The sequence below is a fragment of the Pan troglodytes genome, chromosome 15 (assembly GCF_028858775.2).
Source record: "Pan troglodytes isolate AG18354 chromosome 15, NHGRI_mPanTro3-v2.0_pri, whole genome shotgun sequence".
Classification (NCBI taxonomy): Eukaryota; Metazoa; Chordata; class Mammalia; order Primates; family Hominidae; genus Pan; species Pan troglodytes.
Window position 1 is genome coordinate 86,250,626 of NC_072413.2, and position 21,986 is coordinate 86,272,611.

The window sequence follows — 21,986 nt, forward strand, 5'->3', positions numbered from 1 at the left end:
GCAACAGAGTGAGACGCCATCTTGGGGGCAGAGAGGGGAATCCCATAGACGTCATAAAGTGAAAACCAATGGTAAAGTTTCTGTTCACCAACATAAAGAGTCACTGGACCAGTCAGGGTGGGGGGGAGAGAGACAGAGAGACAAAGCAGGTGGGAAGAGGCCCCCCAAAAGGCTCATGCTCCAGGCAGTTCCAGACCTAGCCCCAGCCACGCAGATGAAGGCCCCGGGACTTTCTTCAGACAGAAAAACTATCATGAACAGACAGTGACCATTTTGCACTGGAGAGACCCCTCTTGCTGGAGGCAAGGACTGAAGTGAGCCAAGGAAGAAGGCAGCCTACCAGGGAGTGAGATAACCTGCTCACTCTGAGGGGATTAGACCAACCTGCCCCCAGAAATATTCTCCAGAGAGAGAGGAATAGACCCCTGTCGTTTGCTTTATGGCAAGGCACTTAGAATGAAAAATCCCATGTCCTTCCTGATGGGTGCCTCATCCAACCCTAAACCCACTCCCGTGAAATGCTATTCCCTTCAGCGAGGCTATGACCAGAAGAAATGGCAGCCATGGGACCACTCGAGCTCCCCTGAAGACACTCAAAATCTTCAAACATCTGGGAAACATCAGAATTCATAACCTGAAAAAAGACTGCTGCCAATGATCATCCCTGCAGACTGAAGCATTCATTCTTCACTTCCCCGTCAGTCAGCGAAGTCTCCTCAAGATTTTATTCTTTGAGCATCACAAAAGAGGAATGTTTTACGGCTTTCTCCAAGACTAGTCAGTATAGAAGCTTCTAAGACAATTGCACTGGGAACAGGGAGATAAGCAATTGCGGCATGTGAGGACGTCAAAGATAAAGCCTTTCTTGGGACACAGTGACCGCCAAATCAAGTTCACGGAAACCTCAACTTCAAAAATACATTTAATTTACTTTATTCTACTGCCAAAGAAATGCAAGTACTCCAGGTATAATTAGCTTTGTCTACTCAGTTCGCTTGAGAGAAGAAAGACGGGTGGGAGAAGGAAATAGCATTTCCTGATGCCAGTGACATGCCAGGCACTCTGCTAGGTTCACTCACTCCCCACAATCATCCTAATGAGGACTGTGATCCCTTTAATATGAGGAGGAGCCTTAGGTTTAGTGGTGTTGAGGGACCAAGTCTATCTGATATAATATCCGTGATCATTCCCCTTCTAACACACCCTTTCTTTGAAAACACAATATTCCCCACGTGGAGTGCTATAGCACCATGCCAGACAGCCCAGTTTTCTTGAATCACGTTTCCTTCTCCCTCCAGCCTTTTCCTTGGAGTAAAAGCTTTATGAAGAGGTCTACATGTTAGTGAGGGGATACTCACCATTGATGCAAGTAAGCAGTATGGCACAAGGGTTCAGTTGTGTGGGCTCTGGAGTCTGGCTTCCCAGGGCTCAAATCCAAGTTTAATCACTTATTGGCTGTCTGGACTTGGACAAGTTATTTAACTTCTTGGGATTTATTTGCTCATCCATAAAATGAGATGATGATGATTGAACCTACTTCAGACTGGGCATGGTGCCTCAAACCTGTAATATCAGCACTTTGGGAGGCTGAGGTGGGAGGATTGCTTGAGGCCAGGAGTTTCAGACCAGCACGAGCAACACAGTGAGACCCTGTCTCTACTAAAAATAAATAAATAAATAAAAATTAGCTGGGTCTGGTGGTATCCACCTGTAGCCCCACGAACAGACAGTGTCCATTTCACGGTGGAGAGGCCTCTGAGGACTTCAGTAACTTGCTGGAGGCAAGGACCGAAGAGAGGCAGGGAAGAAGCCAGCCTTCCAGGGAGTGAGATAACCTGCTCACTCTGAGGGGATTGGACCAACCTACCCCCAGAAACGTTCTGAGGAGGCTGAGGCAGGAGGATTGCTTGAGCCTAGGAGTTCCAGGCTACAGTGAACCATGATTGCACCACTGCAATCCAGTGTGGGTAAGAGAGCAAGACCCTGTTTTAAAAAAAAGGAATAAAAAAAGTACCTACTTTGTAGGCTTCTTGCAAGAGTTAAATGAGCTAGAGGATTCAAGCACTTAGAACAGAGTCTAGAGGAAAGTAAACAATCAGTAAGTGGTAGCTATATTTTATTATTACACCAGCTCTGCAGGAAGTTACCCATTTACAATCGTCTGCACACTCCCTCACATCTCAGGGGTAAGATTCTAGAGATGGATGCATCTTTTGTGTACTCTATGAGCTGAACTGCTGAGCCCCAGCTCGGGTTAAGCGGCTTGCCCTAGGACATCAAACTTGGTCCTAGTGGAATTCGGATTAGCGTCTTGTCTCTTTGTTCAGAAGGGTCCTTATTAAAGGGGCCTGGCCCTTCCTCTAGAAGATCCACACACCTCATTAGGGTTTAACTGCAGTCAGGCATTGGGGATATAAGCCCTTTCACTCGGTCACACCTCGGAATCTGTGGTCACTCCACTGGTCAGGTGACCTGCTGCTTTGAGGCCGCCTGAGCCCACTGGGTCCCTCAGGTTCTCTGAAACTCTGCCTCAAACCAGAGAAGCAGGGGGGAGAGAGATCAGTGGAGCCGGCCCTAGTGTCTACTTAATAAATGTGAGACTGACAGTCTCCAGTAAGACGAAGGATAAAGATGACATTCTAGATGCCCACAGTAAACCCTCTCAATGGAATGGCAACTTGCTGTGCTGATTCCCTGAGCTCAAGCCACAAAGACAGAGCATCATGGTGTGAGCAGCCCAGCCTAGCACTCTGGGAGCGACTTCTGTGATGGGCACTCTGCACTTGAACAGTAGAAATAAAATTTGTCTATGAGAAAATCCAGGGTTTGAAGCCCAAGAGGCATTTCAGACACCTTCTTCTCTTTTCCCTCAGCAGAACTCCACAATGCGCATCAGTTAGGAGTTTTCTGGTTTCTTTTTTTCTTCCTTCCCTAACAAATAAGCAGCAGCAATAACAAGAGCTCAAAGTTACTGAGCTTCTTCTGTTTAATCCTCAGACCACCATAGTGTCTAACAGGCAGACACCGTGATCGCAATCTCCATTTCACAGAAGAGCAGTGAGGCCAGGGGCAACATGATATTTGCCCAATTCACTCAGCTCATTAAGTGGTATAGGATTTAACATGGGGAGATTAACCCCAGAGTCTTGGGGGCTACAGGCCATGCAGGGATATGCAGCACATAGCAGAAATCTTTGCTGAGTCAGGTTTGAGTAATTTTCAAGTTTTCTCTGTCAACTTTCTTAAATATAGCCTTTTCTCTATCTCTCAGCATCCCTCACCTGTGATGTTGCAACATTCTAACTGGTCTTCCTTCTTCCCGTTTCTCCTTCCTCCAACCCAACTTCCTCATTGCTAAAAGGTTTTTTCAGCAGCCAATTTCCATCTTCCAAGCCTCGCTTAAAGCTTTCAGTGACTCGACATTCCACAACATAAAGGTCCTCTAAGCACCTTCTCAGCCCAGCTCCCACGACCCCCTTCCCAGTCTCATTTCCACGTACTCTCATACTTCTCAGTTCAAGCCATTCTGATCACTTTCAATGCCTCAAATCTGGAACTGATTAGTATAACATTCTTGTCACCACAAACTTGTTAGCATTTTCCCATGGGCCACATGCCAGCCATTGGGATACCCTCCAACCATGGCCTACCCAATGAATCCCTCCCAGATATCGTGTTTCTGTTCCAGTGCATGGTGGTTCAGAGCCTGGGATATGTGGTCAGACTGCCTGGCAGTAAACCCTGGATCCTCCATTTCTAACCAGGTGAACTTAAGCCATCATTTCAGCTCCTGCTGCCTCATTTCCTCATCTGTATGTGGGCACCAAAGATTATCCTCATAGAACAGCTGTGGGGACTGAAGGAGATAAATAACCACAAAATATTCTCTGAGCTCTATTTGCCTCACTAGGGCTCCATTTTTTGGACGTCTTTCAGATAGCTCTATTCCAACAGATTGTAATTATTGGCTTACATGCCTCTTCCTCCAGTGTTTCTCAACCTATCAGCATGTTGAACTGGATAATTCTTTGTGGGAGGGGGGGTCTATGCTGTGCATTGTAGGATGTCTAGCAGCAACCCTGGCCTCTACCCACTAGATGTCTATAGCACCTCCCCAGCTGTAACAACCAAAAATGTCTCCAGACATTGCCAAATGCCCCCTAGAGGCAACCATCCCCTCCCCGGTGACCCCACCCCATCCCATTAAGAACCACTGCTTGAAAATCTGAGCTCCCTGAATAATATTAAGAACAGTAGCAGCAGTAGAAGCAGCAATAATAATCCTTTTGTGAGCATTTACCGTGTGCCAAGCACAGTTCAAAGCCTTTCTCATGAATTACTGCATTTAATCCTCTCAGCACCCTGAGGCCACATTCTATTGATGAAGAAACAAGAGGTGAGTAACTTGCTTATGGTGTGTCTTTTTTTTTTTTTTTTTTTCGAGACGGAGTCTCATTCTCTTGCCCAGGCTGGAGTGCAATGGCACCATCTCAGCTCACTGTAACCTCTGCCTCCCAGGTTCAAGCGATTCTCCTGCCTCAGCCTCCTGAGTGGCTGGGATTACAGGCACCTGCCACCACGCCCAGCTAATTTTTGTATTTTTAGTAGAGACAGGGTTTCACCATGTTGGTCAGGCTGGTTTCAAACTCCTGACATCGTGATCCACTTGACTCGGCCTCCCACAGTGGTGGGATTACAGGCGTGAGCCACCGAACCCGGCCGCGTCTTCTTCTTTCTCTCCCCAACACCTGGCATGTTACCTGATACATGCAGGAGTTCAGCAGCAATTCTGAGAACAAGTGGATGGATGGATAGATGAATGAATGACTAAATGAATGGATGAGAATGTCCCCTTCATAACAGCAACCCATCTTTCTTCACCTTTAGGGATAGTGGCCCATTACTCTCCTCTGGAGTCCCACAGTACCCCATGAAGTGGTCTTACTTGTTGGAAAATCCCTCCCCATGATGGCTGTAAGAGCTACGGCTCTTCTAGGCTATCCAGGCATTTTGAGGGCATCATGCTTCTCTGGATACTCTATTTTGGTTATTAATAATATGAAGCACACATTCCAGCTTGGCTTTATGAGGGGTCCACTCAATCCAGCCAAGAGACATGATGAAATAAATACTTTCCATCTACTTTCTACTCTCCAGTCACTCCTTTCAGACTTGGGTGAGATACAATAGTACTATCTTTCCAACTTAAAACACAGCACACTGAAAACCCTTCCAGATGTGAAAACAGACTATTTTTAAATACTGTGTTTCTTGTGATCGCTACATACAGTGCTGCTCAGAGGCATAAAGTGTGAGAAAGCTCCCTGGTCTGTAAGAGCGGACACTTTCATCCTTGTGAAGGTATCAGTGAACTGAAGGGCAAAATGTAATGATTTGGTGCAATGATTTGACACAGATTCAGCAGTTAAACCTGCTTAACTTATATTGTGAGAAAGACTGTAGATAAACACAAGGATGAATCTGTAAGTCATAGTAGATGGAGATCTAAAAGCATCCCAGGTCCAGGACTGATGCTCAATGTGCATAGGGAGAAGAAACAGAAATGCTTCCTGTTAGGCAGCCAGGAACTCTAATGATTTACTTATTGAGACAAGGTCTCACTCTGTTTCCCAGGCTGGAGTACTGTGGCACAATCATGGCTCACTGCAGCCTTGACTTCCCGGGCTCAGGTGATCCTCCCACCTCAGCCTCCCAAGTAGCTGGGACTTCAGGCGTGTGCCACCACACCCATCTAATTTTTGTAATTTTTTGTACAAAAGGGTTTTGCCATGTTGTCCAGACTGGTCTCGAACTGCTGGGCTCAAGCAATCCATCCGCCTTGGCCCCCCAAGCTGCTGGGATTACCAGCATGAACCACCACACCTGGCCATCTAATGCTTTTTGACTGCTAAAATTCTGGAAAGTGTCTGATATGGTTTGGATTTATGTCCCTGCCCAAATCTCATGTTGAATTGTAATCCCCAGTGTAGGAGAAGGGGCATGGTGGGGGCAGATTTCCCTCTTGCTGTTCTTGTGATAGTGAGTGAGTTCTCATGAAATCTGTTTGTTTGGCTTTTTGTTTTTGTTTTTGTTTTGAGAGAGTCATGCTCTGATGCCTATGCTGGAGTGCAGTGGCATGATCTTGGCTCACTGCAACCTCTGCCTCCCAGGTTCAAGCAATTCTTCTGCCTCAGCCTCCCTAGTAGCTGGGACCACAGGTGCACACCACCACACCTGGCTAATTTTTGTATTTTAGGTAGAGATGGGGTTTCACCATGTTGGCCAGGTTGGTCTCGAACTCCTGATCTCAGGTCATCCACCCACCTTGGCCTCCCAAAGTGCTGGGATTACAGGTGTGAGCCACCGCGCCAGGCCAAGATATGGTTGTTTAAAAGTGTGTAGCATCCCTCCCTTTGCTCTCTCTTCCTCCTGCTCCAGCCATATAGGACAGGCCTGCCTCCCCTTCGTCTTCTGCCATGATTGTAAGTTTCCTGAAGCCTCCCAAGCCATGCTTCCTGCACAGCCTGCGGAACTGTGAATCAATTAAACCTCTTTTCTTTATAAATTGCTTAGTCTCAGATAGTTCTTTATAGTGAGAATGGACTAATACAGCATTCAACATAAAGCACAAGTTTAAAAGAGACTGGAGCTTATTATAAACCAAGATCTACTTAAAGGGCCTGTAGACTATTTGGATGAGAGAGTGTACAGTCAGTCCAACCTTGCGCTGACTACCAGCTCTACCACTTTGGTGGTTGGAAAGTTACTCACCTCTTTAAGGAAACTGATGTTTCCTCACCTGTAAAATGGGAATCATGATATGAACTTAGAGTGTTGTTGATAAGATTAAATGAAATAATGGGTATATGATGCCCAGCTCATAACAGATGCCTAATAAAGAGCAGCTTTTTAAATTGTTATAAAATTATCTTAAATGCACACACGTGTGTATGTGCAAACACGTTCACACAAACGCACACATACACACACATATCTCATTTCACAGAGAAATCTTTGAGGTCAAAACAGGACACCAGTCTTAATGGCAGCATCAGAATAAGGACCTCCACGCTCTCTGACCCTGTCCTTCATTCAGGTCTCTGAGCTCTCTCATAAAGATAAGGGTTAAAGAATGGGCAATACGGAAATGCTGAATGAATCAACAAATGCATGGATGAGCTCAGATAGCTTGTGACATCACCAGTGTTCTACAATTTGCTTTGATATCTTGCTCTAAAAACATTTATCTAATGGGCAATAATTAGAGGCAAAGCAAAGCATAGGTCACATGTGGAGGAAAAGGTAACACAATGCATTCCTTTTCTTCAAGATCTTACTGCCTAATGAAGGAAAATTCAAACACGATACTAGATTCACTTCAGAACGCCTATCAGGTTATTATGATGTGTCTTACAACTAATTAAAAAGGATCCTACCTCATATCACAACAATGTGTATAAATGTAATTATACTCCTACTTAAAACTACTCCAGAATTGTTTCTTCCATTCTTTATAGCATGCTAGGCTTTAAATCTGGCACTGATTAGTACAAAAATCTCATCACCACAAATGTGGTAGCATTTTCCCACGAAAGAAGAAAAGGGATGGGCGTGGTGACTCACACCTGTAATCCCAGCACTTTAGGAGGCCAAGGCGGGTTGATTGCTTGAGCCTAGGAATTCAAGACCAGCCTGGGCAACATGGTGAAAACCTGTCTCTACAAAAAAATGCAAAAAGTAGCCAGGCATGGTGGCACATGCCTGTAGTCCCAGCTACTCGGGAGACTGAGGCAGAAGGATCAGCTGAGACCTCGATCAGGAAGTTGAACCTGCAATGAGCCATGATCACACCACTGCACTCCAGCCTAAGTGACAGAATGAGACCCTGTCTCAAAAAAGAAAAAGGAAAAAAAAAAAAGACAAAGCCATTTGGAGAACTGACTTCCTATGAAACACTTATATGAAATGCTGCCCTTGGATTTTTAACATTTTATTTTTTTGAGAAGAATTATAGGGCATAGCTATGAAATCATATTTACTCCCAGGAAGGGAAGAATTTGTATTTCTATTTATTTAAGAGTCAAGTCATTATTAAAACTAACTGACAAGAATATGATTGCTGTGAAGGTGCCAGATCATAAGCAGCATCAGAATTCCCCTACTCTATTGGTATGGTAAGAAATAAATAAATAAGGAAACAGCGCAGACTGGTAAATCCTACACTATCTTGGATTGTTGCAGCCATTAGAATTTAATGTGCATCTTCCAGAGCCAGAAGGAATTGTAAAAGCTGTCTTTTCCATCCCTCCACCTTCCAAACTTTAGAGCCCCCAGAAAGATGAGACTCTCCCTCACCTCCATAAATGTCACCGCCTTCCACCAAAACCCACTCTTTGTAGTTCAGGAGGGTGTCTGGGATAGAAAGTGGAACTTCAGCCTCAGAGGCAGCCTTCCTCCTTCACGTCCAAGGTGAAGCCCTCCAACAGGGCTCTCCACCATTTCCCTTTCTTCCTCGTGGGAACTGCTTTTCTCTCTGGCTTCCCAGACTTCACAACCCTCCTGATCCAGTCCCTCGCACCGCAGCCCCACAGATGACTCTCTGGCTTTCCTATAGCTCCTCACCGCCACAGTCCACCCCTGCCAAGTCCACATCCGTCGCCCAGAAGTGTTGCCTTGCTTCTTTAGGCTGCAGTTCAAGTTCTCTGCTTCCATTTTCCTAAGAATCTTTTTTCCTTAATATCCAGGGTATGTAAAGGCCTTAGTACAGTGCCTGATACACAGTAAGTATTCAAAAACAGCAAACCTGATGATTACTACTACTGTGATCCATATTATTTCATCCCCATAAATCCACTATAACAGCTGTCTCAGGCCACTGACAGCCTCTTCACCCACACACCTGGTGGCCTCTTCTCTACCTCATCCTCATGGATCTTGGACAGGTTAATATATCCCTGCTTATTCTAAATCTGCATATTTAAAATTCTTTCCTTCTTCGGGTTCTATCCCAGCATTCCACAGAGTTCAGAATCAAGGAGTTAATCAGCACACATAGGTGGACTTGAACTTGAAAATCCAAAGTCCATTGGCCTGCTGCCGCCTCTGACCACTCATCCAAAACCAGATGCAGAACATGGACCCTCCTTCCCCCACACTGTCACATGCCTCACTATCGCTTCTTGGAGGTCTCAGCTCACATGTCACCTCCCTGGAGAGAACTTCCCTGACCACCAAGAGCCTCTCAACTGAAGGCAAGACTAGAGACCCAGAAAGATAAAACCAACACTGCCATCCACCCCACCAGCTGGCCTAAGATGGACTCACTCCCTGCTCACCTGGATCAATGTCTCCAGCTCCTGGGGGCTCACACAGACATGATCCCGCAGGAATTCCGCCTTCTCCAAGGCGATGGTATTCTTCTGGCTGCTCTCAAAGGGCTGCTCCAATGCCCGGAAGACAAGACCGCCAGTGACAAGGTAGACCACCACAACCACAAAGATGGCAATCACCGTCTTCCACTTCATGACGGTCTGCAAGCCCCCCTGGGAGGTGCCTTCCATCCTGGCTACCACTGTGGCTCGGGAGGAAATGGACAGGCGCGGAGTTGGAGTCGGAGCCGGAGCCAGGGGTTGCCCGTTAGTGGCGCTCTTGGGCTGGCACACCGGTGCTGCTGCGGGAACGGCCACTGAGGAGTCAGGGTGGGGGACAAAGAAGAAGAGAGTTTGTTTATAAATAAATACAAAACGTGTCAGAAACAAAGCACAGATGTCTTCTTTGAGCCAGCTTTCAAATGTGAGGATGAAACGCTGGTTCACCAAGCCTGCAGTTAGGGAATTTGATCAGTTGCTAGGTACCCATTTGAGTTCTAAAAAATAAGCACCAGGAGTCCCAGTTTAAAAAAAAAATAAAGTATAAACTGAGTTTGAAATACTTACGTTTTTCTACGAGGGTCCAAATTGAAAGCTATCTCTCTGCCATTTATAATTCACCTCCTCCCTTAGCTTCCTTGTTGAAACAATGTGTAAGGAATACAACAAATCACCAGATTTAAAAACAAACATGTTGTTGAACTTGGAGAGGAAGTAAATAGGAGAGGGATAACCAACTACTCTATCCAAGCACCAAGGGCTGGTGATACCAACAGCAGAGAAGAGATGAACGTCTAGAGACTTAAAAAGTCCTCTTGTCACAAAACAAAGGAAAAAGGATGAGCTTGTTATATCTTAATAGAAGATGTGACTTAGGCATAACCACTCCTGATCTACTAGTAATAGAATTTTTCTTCTATTGTTTTCCAATAAGACGTCATTGGAAAAAAACTGTTTCCTGGTTTTCGAAGCACATAGAATTCTCTAAGGTCCCTGTTCTCTGTAGGGCAATTTCATTACTTTGGAAATAAATAGGTTCAGCTGGAGGCTTTTCTGCGATGGCAGGAAGTTTGGGGTTGTGACGCACACGCAATGCTATCATGCATCACAGAAATGTCTTGTGCAACAACGAACAGCCACTGCACTTCAGTTTTGTTCTCCCTTTATTATTCCAACTCTTATTATAGTCTCTGTCATGGTGCAGGCTGGCTGTTGTGTGAAGAAGGTATTAGTAGATGATAAACCTAATTACCTAAGTGGGGTAAACAGTCCCACTCCAGCAGGGAGTTAAACTGCTCAATCACTGTTGGAAAAGTCAAAGAGCAGGCTATGTCACTGCCTGTTCAAAACACCTGGCTGTAGAAGTGATGGCTTAGAAGAATCTAAGTTTGTAAACATCTGCCTCTCCTCCTAGGCCCTCGGAATTCAGTTTCTGTCTTTGGAAACCGAGCTGAACGTCAGTCTTTTATGGCATATTATCCAATCCAATAAAATCACTCCACGTTAAATTTCCCTCAGATTTACACAAACGCAAAATTGTCTGGAATCTTGATTGAAAGATCTATATGTTAGAATCAGCAACCTGGGCATTATGTTCTTGCTAACCTTTCCCTAAAGACGCTGCATTCACTTTCCCCCTTGCTCCTGTTGATGCCGAGAAGGTGAGCCTTGCCTAAGGTGGCTTTCTTTTACCACTGCCCACATCTCCCATTCATTCTGCCTCGTCACTGTATTTCATCCCTTGGGCCTTTCCCTACCCCTGTGGCCAGCAGCCTCATCCAGGCCACTGTCACATCTCGCCTGGACCAGCCCAGCAGCCTCCCAAGGGGCCTCCCTGCTTCCATGTGTATCCCGCTTCTGAGCCAGAAATCTCATATTAAATATCACTTCTGGGAGCACCTTCTCCCCTCCTGCCTTGGAGGCAGGTAGAATAATGTCCCATAAAGAGGTCCACATCCTAATCCCCAAGACATATATGAATGTTATCTTACATGGCAAAAGGGACTTTGCAGATGTGATTAAGAATGTTGAGATGGGGGATGATCTTGGATTATATGGTTGGGCTCAATATAATGACAAGAGTTCTTATAAGAAGGAAGCAGGAGGGCCAGAGAGAGAAGGGATGTGAGGACAGATACACAGGTTGCAGTGATGCAGCCATGAGCCCAGGAATGTGGTCCCTCTAGAAGCTGGAAAAGGCAAGGGAAGGATCCTCCCCTAGAGCCTCCCGAAGGAACCTGTACTGCTTACTCTTTGATTTTGGCCAAGTGAGGCTGATTTTGAACTTCTGACTTCCAGAACCATACAATAAAAAATTAGTGCTGCTTTAAGCCACTACATGTGTGGCAATTTGCTACGGAAGCCCCAGGAAATGAATCTGCCCTCCATTAGTTCAGGTTTCCTGATATGGTTTGGCTGTGTCCCCACCCAAATCTCACCTTAAATTGTATTCCCATTAATCCTTACATCTTGGGGGAGTGACCCCGTGGGAGGTAATTGAAGCATGGGGGCAGGTTTTTCCCCATGCTGTTCTCATGATAGTGAATAAGTCTCACAAGATCTGATGGTTTTATAAAGGTGAGTTCCCTTGCACATGCTCTCTTGCCTGCTGCCATGTAAGATGTGACTTTGCTCCTCATTTACCCTCCACCATGATTGTGAGGCCTCCCCAGCCATATGGAACTGTGAGTCCATTAAACTTCTTTCCTTTATAAATTACCCAGTCTTGGGTATGTCTTTATTAGCAGCAGGAAAACAGACTAATACATCTCCCTTGCCCAGCACTCACTGTGCTGTGCTGCTGATACAGCCTGTGCCCTTGTCCAGCACTCCCATTAGATTGAAAGCTCCATGAGGGCAGGCACCCTGTCTACCCCTCACCTCTGCACCCCTAGTGTTCTGCACAGTACCTGGCACATGGTGGGTAGACAATCAATGATGGTGGAATAAGTGAATAAAGGGTGGAAGGAATGCTGGCACATCCAAACCACACAGACAACGTGGATGAGCAGCGTCAAATGGCAAACAGTTTGGCACTCCAGCAATACTGAAAGCAGGTCCTCAAACACAGCAGTGCTCTGTTCACACCTTCACACCTTTGCAGGTGTTGTCCTCTCAGCCAGGAACCCCTTCCCCACCCTCATCTGCCTGGAAAACTCCCATCCTCTTTAGTCTCAGCCAAAAGCTACCTCCTCTATGAAGTCGTCCTGGGCTCTTCCAGGCAGGCCCAGCGTGCTGATCTTCCCCACTAGCCTATCAACTTCTTGGAGTCAGAAAGTTCATCTTTTAATCATTGGATCTCAATTTCTTGGCATAGTGCCTGGCATAGAGCAAATGTTGTTTTCTAGTGGTGGTGGTGGTGGTGGTGGTGGTGGTGGTGATAATTCCTTCACACAAAAGCCCCATCGGAATCACCAGCACTCTCAAAAACAAATATTTATTTAATGCTGAATGGGCACAAAGGGGTGTGGTATGGTGGGGATAAGGCACAGTCCCTCCCAGCCTCAGGGGCTTGCCAGTCAGCTTAAGGAACATGTTCCACAGCACCAGGTAACCAACATTAGCTTAAAGCCTCATCAGCTGACATGCAATAAATAGCATGAGCATGGAGGTGAGTGGAGGCTGGTCTCCGTCACTGACCTGCATCATGGATGCTTCCCAAGCTTCTAGCATCCCTGAGGCTGGGCAGAATTGGGCTTGAGAAATGTCTCTTCAGGCCAGGTCCTGGTGCCAGTTTGCGAAGAGACTGTCCATTAGGGCAGAGTTTGAACAGAATCCACCCATGCCTGAGCTTCCAAAGCATCAGAGCAAAAACCAGAGTTTCAGTCCCAAATCCATCAGTGACAGCATGACCTCGAAACTGTCACTTAGTTTCTCTGTTTGCTTACTGTGAAATGTGAATAATAGCAGCCATCTTTTTTTCTAAATGTCCACAGGGTTCTCAGGAACAGCAAATGAGCAGCCGTGGTCTACTGGCTGGAGTATATTTGTAGTTGTCAGGAGTACCGGCACAGATCTCAGAATGTTACAAAACCTTTTGTGCATTTCACTAAAAATGGACTTGGTTGTTTTGGCAAAGAAGACTGCACATCTCAATGGCTACAAAAGGATCTGGATTGTGCTTAAGTTGGATAAATTCTTTTCTTTTTCTTTTTTTTTTTTTTTTGAGACGGAGTCTTGCTCTCTCGCCCAGGCTGGAGTGCAGTGGCACAATCTCGGCTCACTGCAACCTCCACCTCCCGGGTTCAAGCTACTCTCCTGCCTCAGCCTCCCAAGTAGCTGGGACTACAGGCGTGCACCACCATGCCCGGCTGATTTTTTGTATTTTTAGTAGAGACGGGGTTTCACCATGCTGGCCAGGCTGATCTTGAGCTCCTGACCTCAGGTGATCTGCCCGCCTCAGCCTCCCAAAGTGCTGGGATTACAGACGTAAGCCACCGCATCCAGCCAAGTTGGATAAATTTTTAAATGGCATTTTCATTAATCCATTTATTCTCCTTAGAAGCCATAGTTGTTCTCACCCTAATACAGTTGCCTTATGACCTGGAATCAACCACTGGAGTTCTCGTGCCTGGAACCAACAAAGAAGCAAACTTGGCCAGATGGTGATGAGGATGGTGGTGCTGATGGTGGTGAAGGTGACAGGAGCCCTGATGGCCTACTGGGCACTTACTCATGCTGTCACTCTGACAAACACTCTGCTTACATCACTACATTCGGTCCTCACTACAAGGAATTATCACACTGCATGAGTCCAGGTAGGACCCCCAGAAGCAGATGCCAAGAAGGGATTAAATGTGCATGGATTTTATTAGGGGGAACGCATGTGTGAGAGAAAATGATAGGGAGTTGGGGAGGCTAGAACAGACACTAGACTCTATGTAAGTCTGACCCCTGGAAAAGGAAGGAAAGAAGGAAGGAGGAGGTAAGCATCTTCCAGCCTAAGGAAGTTTAGCAAGCCCATCAAGGAGTTCTTGAGCTGAAGTCAGCTGTCTGAGGAGTCCTGTGTCTCCCAGAAACAATCCTGCCGTGGTATCCTTGCTGCGCACAGACACTGGCTGGGAGCAGCCCGGGAGCAATGTACCCGCAGTGCAAGCCCAGCTGTGGAGATCAGGGCAGCAGCCAGGGCCCTGATCACCAACACCCCCTCCAGTTAGAGGCCTGTAGGCGCATGCTCATGCCCAACACAGCCCCACTTCACAGACAAAGAAACTGAGACCCAGACAGGTTCAATGGCTAAGTCAAGGTTAAGCGGCCCAAAAGTGAGAAGCCAGATTAAAAAGGGAATCATCTGACTTCAAAGTCAGTTCTGCAGAGTGTAGGAACAGGAAAAGAGGAAACATAGCAATTCCAGGGGGAAAGGGCCCTTTTATCCCAAAAAATAGGAACGACATTTGTTTCAAATAGGCATAAAAATATTTTCCAGTCTATGAGATTGACTACTTCAGTTTCCAAACAGCAGTGGAGTTCTTCCCTACATAACGTATCAATAATGAATGGATCTATAAAGTAATGGCCTATCACACTTCACAGCTCCAACAGAAGAGTACTGGGCAGCAAAAGTGCTGCCAAGAATTGATGAGAAAGGAAATGTTGAAAGGTAATATCCTTTCTGCTAGTTTTCATTTTAAAATGTTTCCTCAAGAATATCTGCATGGCTGGGCGCAGTGGCTCACACCTGTAATCCCAGCACTTTGGGAGGCTGGGAGTTTGAGACCAACCTGGCCAACATGGTGAAGCCCCAGCTCTACTAAAAATACAAAAATTAGCCGGGCATGGTGGCATGCACCTGTAGTCCCAGCTACTCGGGAGGCTGAGGCAGAAGAATCACTTGAACCAGGTAGGTGGAGGTTGCAGTGAGCCGAGATCGTGCCATTGCACTCCAGCCTGGGTGACAAGAGATAAATTCTGTCTCAAAAAAAAGAATACGGCACATATTTCATTTTCACCTAAATGTGGGTGATATGGAGGGGTATATGTGGAAATCTGCTTTTTCATGGTTGAACAAGCTCTTAATAAGTTGACATTATTCAGGCTTTCTCAAGCCCCACAGATATTACTGCACCATCCATTCATTCGTTCAATCAACAAACAACTGAGTTTGCCTGGCACTGCATTTGGCACTGGAGCTACATAAATTAATAAGATGCATCCCGCCTTCAGAGTTAATGGAAGAATTAACAAAGATCTTACACGTGCATGAAGCTGTTTTTGTTTTGCTTTGTTTTGGTTGAGACAGGATCTTGCTCTGTCACTCAGGCTGAAGTGCAGTGGCACAATTACAGCTCACTGTAACCTCGAATTCCTGGCTTGAGCTATACTCCCACCCCAGCCTCCCCAGTAGCTAGGACCACAGATATATGCCACCATGCCCAACTAATTTTTTAATATTTTGTAGCGATGGGGTCTCACTACATTTTCCAGGCTGGTCTCAAACTCCTGTCCTCAAGTGACCTGCCAGCATCGACCTCCTAAAGTGCTGGGATTACAAGTATGAGCCACTGCACCCAGCCAGTGAACCTGTTTTTATCTTCGCCAAACCTTCTGTGTAAGGTGATGATTATTATCTGCCCCCATTGATAGATGAGGAAACTACGGGCCAGAGAGGGGACACTGAGCAACCTATGACAAGCTAACAAGCAGCGGCATCCTTGAATCCATCTTCAGACACTTAACCCGAGTGCCTCCACTCCTCCATGTCACCTGAAACAAATGGCATTCCAAGGGTTCAGAGTCTCTTGGAAACCTGAAATGCAGCTGCCTCAGTGCCACTGTCACACAGCAGCGTGACTCTGCTACTGACCCAGGCAAAGTGCAACTGTGACTGCAGACTCCCGGGCAAGAGGGAAAGGACAGCCTCCTCTCACCTCCCCCTGCCCCGCAGCCGACCTCCCACCCCTACTCTAGGTCTGGAATCATTCCGGGGCCACCTGCACTGATGGCTCAGAGCTTCCAAAGAGTCCCAGGTTACAGCTCAGCCTGAATAGGCATAGGCAGACTTCAGGCCGCTGGGGAGGGAGGGTGTTAGGAAGAGGGCAGGAAAGATGAGGAGCGCAGGATTCCACCTCCGGTGCTCCACCCACACCGGCCTCCAGTTGTCCCAGCAGCTCTTAGAGCAGTATCTGTGCTGCCTCTGGTTCCAGATACCCAAACAACCAAATCATGTTTTCCCTGTTTCCATGGGACAGCCCTACCTTAAAGGCAATCAAGCTGATCCCAGTAAGAATGGCAGTAACACTAAGTCTGTATGCACCAAGAGAGCAAGCCATGGTCCCAAAACGCCACCCGAGGCTCTCCCTTTGGGTGAAGCATTGCTCCCTGCTGTCCTCAAAATTTCAGGCTGCACTTCCAGATGGAAGAGATCAAGCTATGACGAAATGACTGAGACCCTATGGAGCCATGAGAAGAGGAAAACAAGGCAGACTGGGGGGAAGAGAGAGCTAGAACTGCCTGCCACCTCATCTCACATCTGTGCTTTCCTGTCCCCTTAGTCCAGACCCCCATCTTCTCTCACCTGAATCATTGCAACAGCCTTCAGTTCTGTCGCCCTTAAATCCATCCTCCATATACCAGCCATGTACATGGTGTGTCGCTCTCTCAGGTGTCAGTGTGATCACACGGACCCCTGCTAACAATGCTCTGAAGGCGCCACTAAGATTCAGAGTAAAGTGCAGGCTCCATGCCTTGCTCCCTGACTCTCCCTTCCAGGACCTGGCGCCTGCCTATCTCACAGGCCTCACCCACTGCCACGCCCCCACAAGCAACCTTTGCCCCAGCCAAACCCAGCAGCACCCAGACCCGCTCACACCTGTCCCAGAGAAACAGGTCTGGATTCCCAGATTCTTCTCACCTCTTGACTCTTTTTTTGGTCAATTCCTTCACAAACATCAAAACCCACCTTACGTGTCCCCACCTCCAAGCTGACTGCTCATCCCCCAACATTATATTATAAGATGCCCTTCCTTTGTGTCTCAATATGAAGTTTAGCAGAGAACCTACAACTAGGAGACCCCTGGTTACAGTTTGTTTCATTCCTGAATTTGTTCATTCATCTATTCTCCCATTTGCTTTGGGCCAGCATTTATGATATCAAGTTCACACACCTGCCCAACAGAAACTTTGACTGCAGAGTTAATCCTGCATATGGAAGCACCCCTGGCACTATTGCGGTTTTTTCCCATAGGCAGAAATCCAGAGTCAAGGTGTTAACATTCTCAAAAAGCAAACAGTCCAAAGAGAGTTCTTCATGGTTTGTACAAGCGCTAGAGTGGACAGACAAGAGACAGGGCAGTATTTTACTTCACTGGGCTCCAAACACTCAGTTCGGGCCTTTCTTGTTCTCTTCATGAAGAGCTACAAGCCTCTCTTTTACTCAGGGGTACAAAATACTTGTGAGATTTTAAAAATTCTATTGAATGGCATGAGTCACACTTGGTGAGTCCCCTCTCTGGTGGAAGACAGGCAGAATTTACCCTGAGTCTGCCTTCCTGGGGTCCCTCTGACTGGGGCCAAACTGCATAAACTGTGATTTGAGGACCCGAAAGACTAAAGGGCTTTTCTTTCACCCCACAAGCTGGGGAGAGAACAAGGGGTTCACATGAGACTTAAAGGAGCAGTGACTTCCTTCTCGGGACTTGTAAGCTCGACAGTTTCCCCTGATTTTCCCCCAAATCTCTTCTTGTATTTATAAACCAAAGGTATGGCAAAAAAAAAAAAGTCAGAAGCCTCTCCACTAGCAGACAGGCCCCAGAGAACAAGGTTATCAGGGTTAGAGGAAGAAGGGGGAAGGTTGGACTTCAACAGCCACCCAGCTTACCCCTACCATAGGTTTGTCTTCCACGATGGCCCCACCCTCCACAGGAAACACTGGGCAGGGCTCCTAAAAGACAGTCCCTTCTCCAAGCCTCCTTCCTCCTCCCTGGAAAGGGACAGAAGCAGTAGCACTATTGGGAAGATTTAACATAAAATGTACGGCATGTTGCGCAACGCCTTGTTCAAAGCAAGTCCTCAATCAACGTGAGCTGTCCACATTATTAGGAGGTGAAGAAAACTACGTGTTCTATGCAAGCAAATGCAACAAAGCATGCAGATGCTGTGTTTGACAGAGGTGTGGGGGACAGAAAGACATAAAGAGAGAGTGTCAGTGCCACCAAAGAGGAGACGAGAATGCAAAGACAAGGTGCCCACTGGTGTGGAAAGGGCATTAGGTGTCTGCGAGAGGGCAGAAGGAGGTGGAGAGGAAGGTGGAATAGCAAGGGGGGGCAACAGATACAAAGACACTCAGCCATGAATCAGCCTGGGGCATTTGGGAAATTACCTCAGGTCTGCGTGTCAGGACTAGAGGGTGTGAAGATGGCTACACCAAAATAAAGCTGCAAAGACAAGCAGAGGAGAGAGTGTGGCTCTTGTTGGTCTTATTAATGAGCGTGGGAAGCCATCAAGGCTAACACAGGGAGAAGAGCCAGGGGGTCAGACCTGGGTTTAGCAAGCTGACTCTGGCAGCAGTGCGTAAGAGACATGCAGCAAGTGAGAGATCGTCTGTGGGGGGTGTGGGTAAGAGTTTACTGGAATGTATTATGAGGCCTCAACTCAGGCAGCAGCAGAGGAGGAGTCAGAGACAAGGCGTGTTAAGGAAGTAAAATGTGTGGGTCCTAGTGATTGATGCAAAGGAAGAAGGGAGGCGTCTGGGATGACTCTTATAAGCTTATAACAGTATCATGCTCTGCAAGACAGAAAATGCAGGAGAGTTAGGTGTGCAGCTCCTGTAGCCCATCCAGGTGGAGCTACCCAGTTAACATGAGGCATAACGGACCAGAACTCAGGGGAATAATCTAGCTGAATCCCTAGATTTAAGAGTGATGAGTATGTAAGTGGTACTGAAGCCACAGGACTGGATGAAGTGGTCCAGAGGGAGATGTAAAATGAGAAGAGAGTAAAAGATGATGCTCAAGGGAGCAACATTTAAGGGACAGCAAAGGGACGGGGATGCATGACAGAGAAAGAAAAAACTAGAGAGGAAAAGGGGAGAACTGGGCTGGGCGTCAGCATCAGAGATGGTAGATCTTATCCCAGTCTCTGTCTCCAGCACCATTCACAAGGCCTGACCCACAGGAAGTCTCAGTGTGTGCCTGATGACTTCAGTACTATACCATAGCAGCATTTTGCTGTTTTTACCACTTTCTATCTCTGGCTGCCAGGAAACTCTGTTCAACAGCACTCCTGTTCCAGAACTTCTGAGCATTTTTGGTTGCTCCTGGTAGCAGGTGGGATGCCTTTATTGTTCCGATAAGATAAACTCTCACCCTCCGACCCAGGGCACAAATTGCCCAGGACCAGAGCTATTCCTTGTGTGTGCTGAGCTGGTCAGAGCAGCCCAGGCATATCCGACTGGACCACCATCTTTTGGGATTTAGAGCTGCCTACCTCGTGATTCTCCCAACAGACTCTGACTCCGCCATGTTGACGAGGTGGACTCCTTTATCCTGCCTCCATGATCAAGGCCCTAAAGGTGCACACAGCCACAGCTGGGGTTCCTTGTGTCGTTTTCCAAAATGCTTCCTGAATATCATATTCTGTCTCTTGCCCTAAGTTTTTTCCTCCACAATTTAAATTAACTAGCGCACTTTATACAGGAAAGACCTTTATCCTCCTCTTGGGATTAAAAGTAACATAAGCAGTCATAGTTCTCAAAATATCTCCTTTCCCTGGGGCCAAGGGTTTTAAATCCTATTGTCAACGCCATTCCTTCCAGATGTCTTTCCCAGGTGTCTTGTCAAAAGCAGTTATCTCTCCTCACTGGCTCCCGGAGGGGTCTCCCCCCACCGCCACCCCGCCCCAGGCTCCACTCAGCAGCCAGGTGAGCCTTCTGAAATTCCCAGCTTGCACCTGTTAAAACTCCACAAGCACCGCCATGGTTCTTTCCCTGGCCTCCAATGTCCCGTGTGCTCAGGGCTCATCTCACTTCTCCAGCCCTCCCCTCTTCTTCCACACACGCTTCTCCCTTCCCAGCAAACTCCTTCAGTATCTGCAATCACAAGCAAATAGACCATAAGTAGTTATACTGTGGATCTACAGATCCACAGTAGAAAGCAAAACTGAAAAATATTTTTTGACCTATTAGAAAGATCCTTTCCAAACCAGCCTGGCCAACATGCCAAAACCCTGTCTCTACTAAAAATACAAAAATTAGCCAGGCATGGTGGTGCACGCTGTAATTCCAGCTACTCAGGAGGCTGAGGCAGGAGAATTGGGAGGAGGAGGTTGCAGTGAGTCGACATTGCACCACTGCACTTTAGCCTGGGTGACAGAGTGAGACTCTATATAAAAAAAAAAAAAAAAAATAGATCTTATGGCTTAAGTCCATAACATGTCCTATTGCATAATTCCCTAGCTTTAAGAAATCTGTTCGCTGTGTCCCACCCAATAATGGTGATAACAAATAGCTAGAGGTACTTCGATTAATTCCATATTTATCAGACCATAAAATACATGGAAGTGACAATGGTTCAGAATGATGAAAAGGTGGGGCATCTACAAACTTGATGTGTCATTCATTTGTTTATTCAACCAATGCATGCTCCCTGTGTGCCAGGAGTAGTACCAATCTCCACACCCCACATCCAGGCTGCCAAGCCACCCACCACCGGGTCTGAAGGGACCAATTCTGAGAAGTGTGAGGCCAGTGAGGCCACTTGGTGTAGCTTTGTTCTTTGATCTCTCTTCTGCTCTCAGCCTCCTCCCCTCTGATCCAACCTTCTCCTCACCCCTACCCCAAACCATTCCAAAGATGCCTCAGGGGCCCCTGCTGAAGATCTGAAGACTCCCTCATGCCCCCAGCCTCTTCAGGGCCCCTTCCTGCGCCTTTTCTCCTGATACCTGGGCTTTCCCTGAGGACACTGTGCTGTCAGTGTGACTCTGGGGTAGGGGCTGTTCAGTCTCCCTCGCCCACAACATCAGGGTCACATTGTCCTGGAAAACCAATACCCCATATTCTTGTGTCAAACCCGCAGTTCCTCTGAGACCCCAGCCCTCTGGCTCCTCCACTTCCTACTCTTCCCCGTGGCCATCAGTGGTAGACCTGGCTGCTCCCCCAGTTTCCTGCAGCCTTCTCTCTGGGTCCTGTTTCCCTCCTAAGTGACTTCAGCATCCCACACACAACCCAGCCAAGACCCAAGCCTCCCATTTCCTTGAATTTATCACCATTGCCATCATCTCCATTCCATCTCAACCACTAACTCAGGGCAGGTATCCCAGAAGCAGATCCCGGATGAGAATTTGTTTGTGAGTTATTTATTTAGGAGATCCTTCCAGACAAACCGTGAAGGAGTGGGTGATACAAACTCCTAGGATGGCCAGGCGCAGTGGCTCATGCTTGTCATCCCAGCACTTTGTGAGGCCGAGGCAGGGGATCACCTGAGGTCAGGAGTTTGAGACCAGCCTGGCCAACATGGCGAAGTCCCAGCTCTGCTAAAAATACAAAAAAAAAAAAAAATTAGCCAGGCAGAGTGGTGCATGCTTGTAATCTCAGCTACTTGGGAGGCTGAGGCTGGAGAATGGCTTGAACCTAGGAGGTGGAGGTTGGAGTGAGCTGAGATTGTGCCACTGCACTCCAGCCTGGGC

The 21,986-nt window shown here is 47.0% G+C and overlaps 1 protein-coding gene across 3 annotated transcripts in view; it reads right to left on the bottom strand.

Moving 5' to 3' along the window:
• Positions 1 to 21,986, bottom strand: part of KCNK10 (potassium two pore domain channel subfamily K member 10) — a 146,251-nt gene that overhangs the window by 73,226 nt on the left and 51,039 nt on the right. For 2 of the 3 annotated variants that reach the window (XM_054666210.2, XM_001136938.7), the window contains exon 2: positions 9,336 to 9,685. In XM_054666210.2, the coding sequence (XP_054522185.1) occupies positions 9,336 to 9,685 (350 nt within the window). Of the gene's footprint in view, positions 1 to 9,335; positions 9,686 to 16,881; positions 17,152 to 21,986 lie in introns of those variants that run through there. The other variant, XM_016926536.4, reaches the window with a different exon arrangement.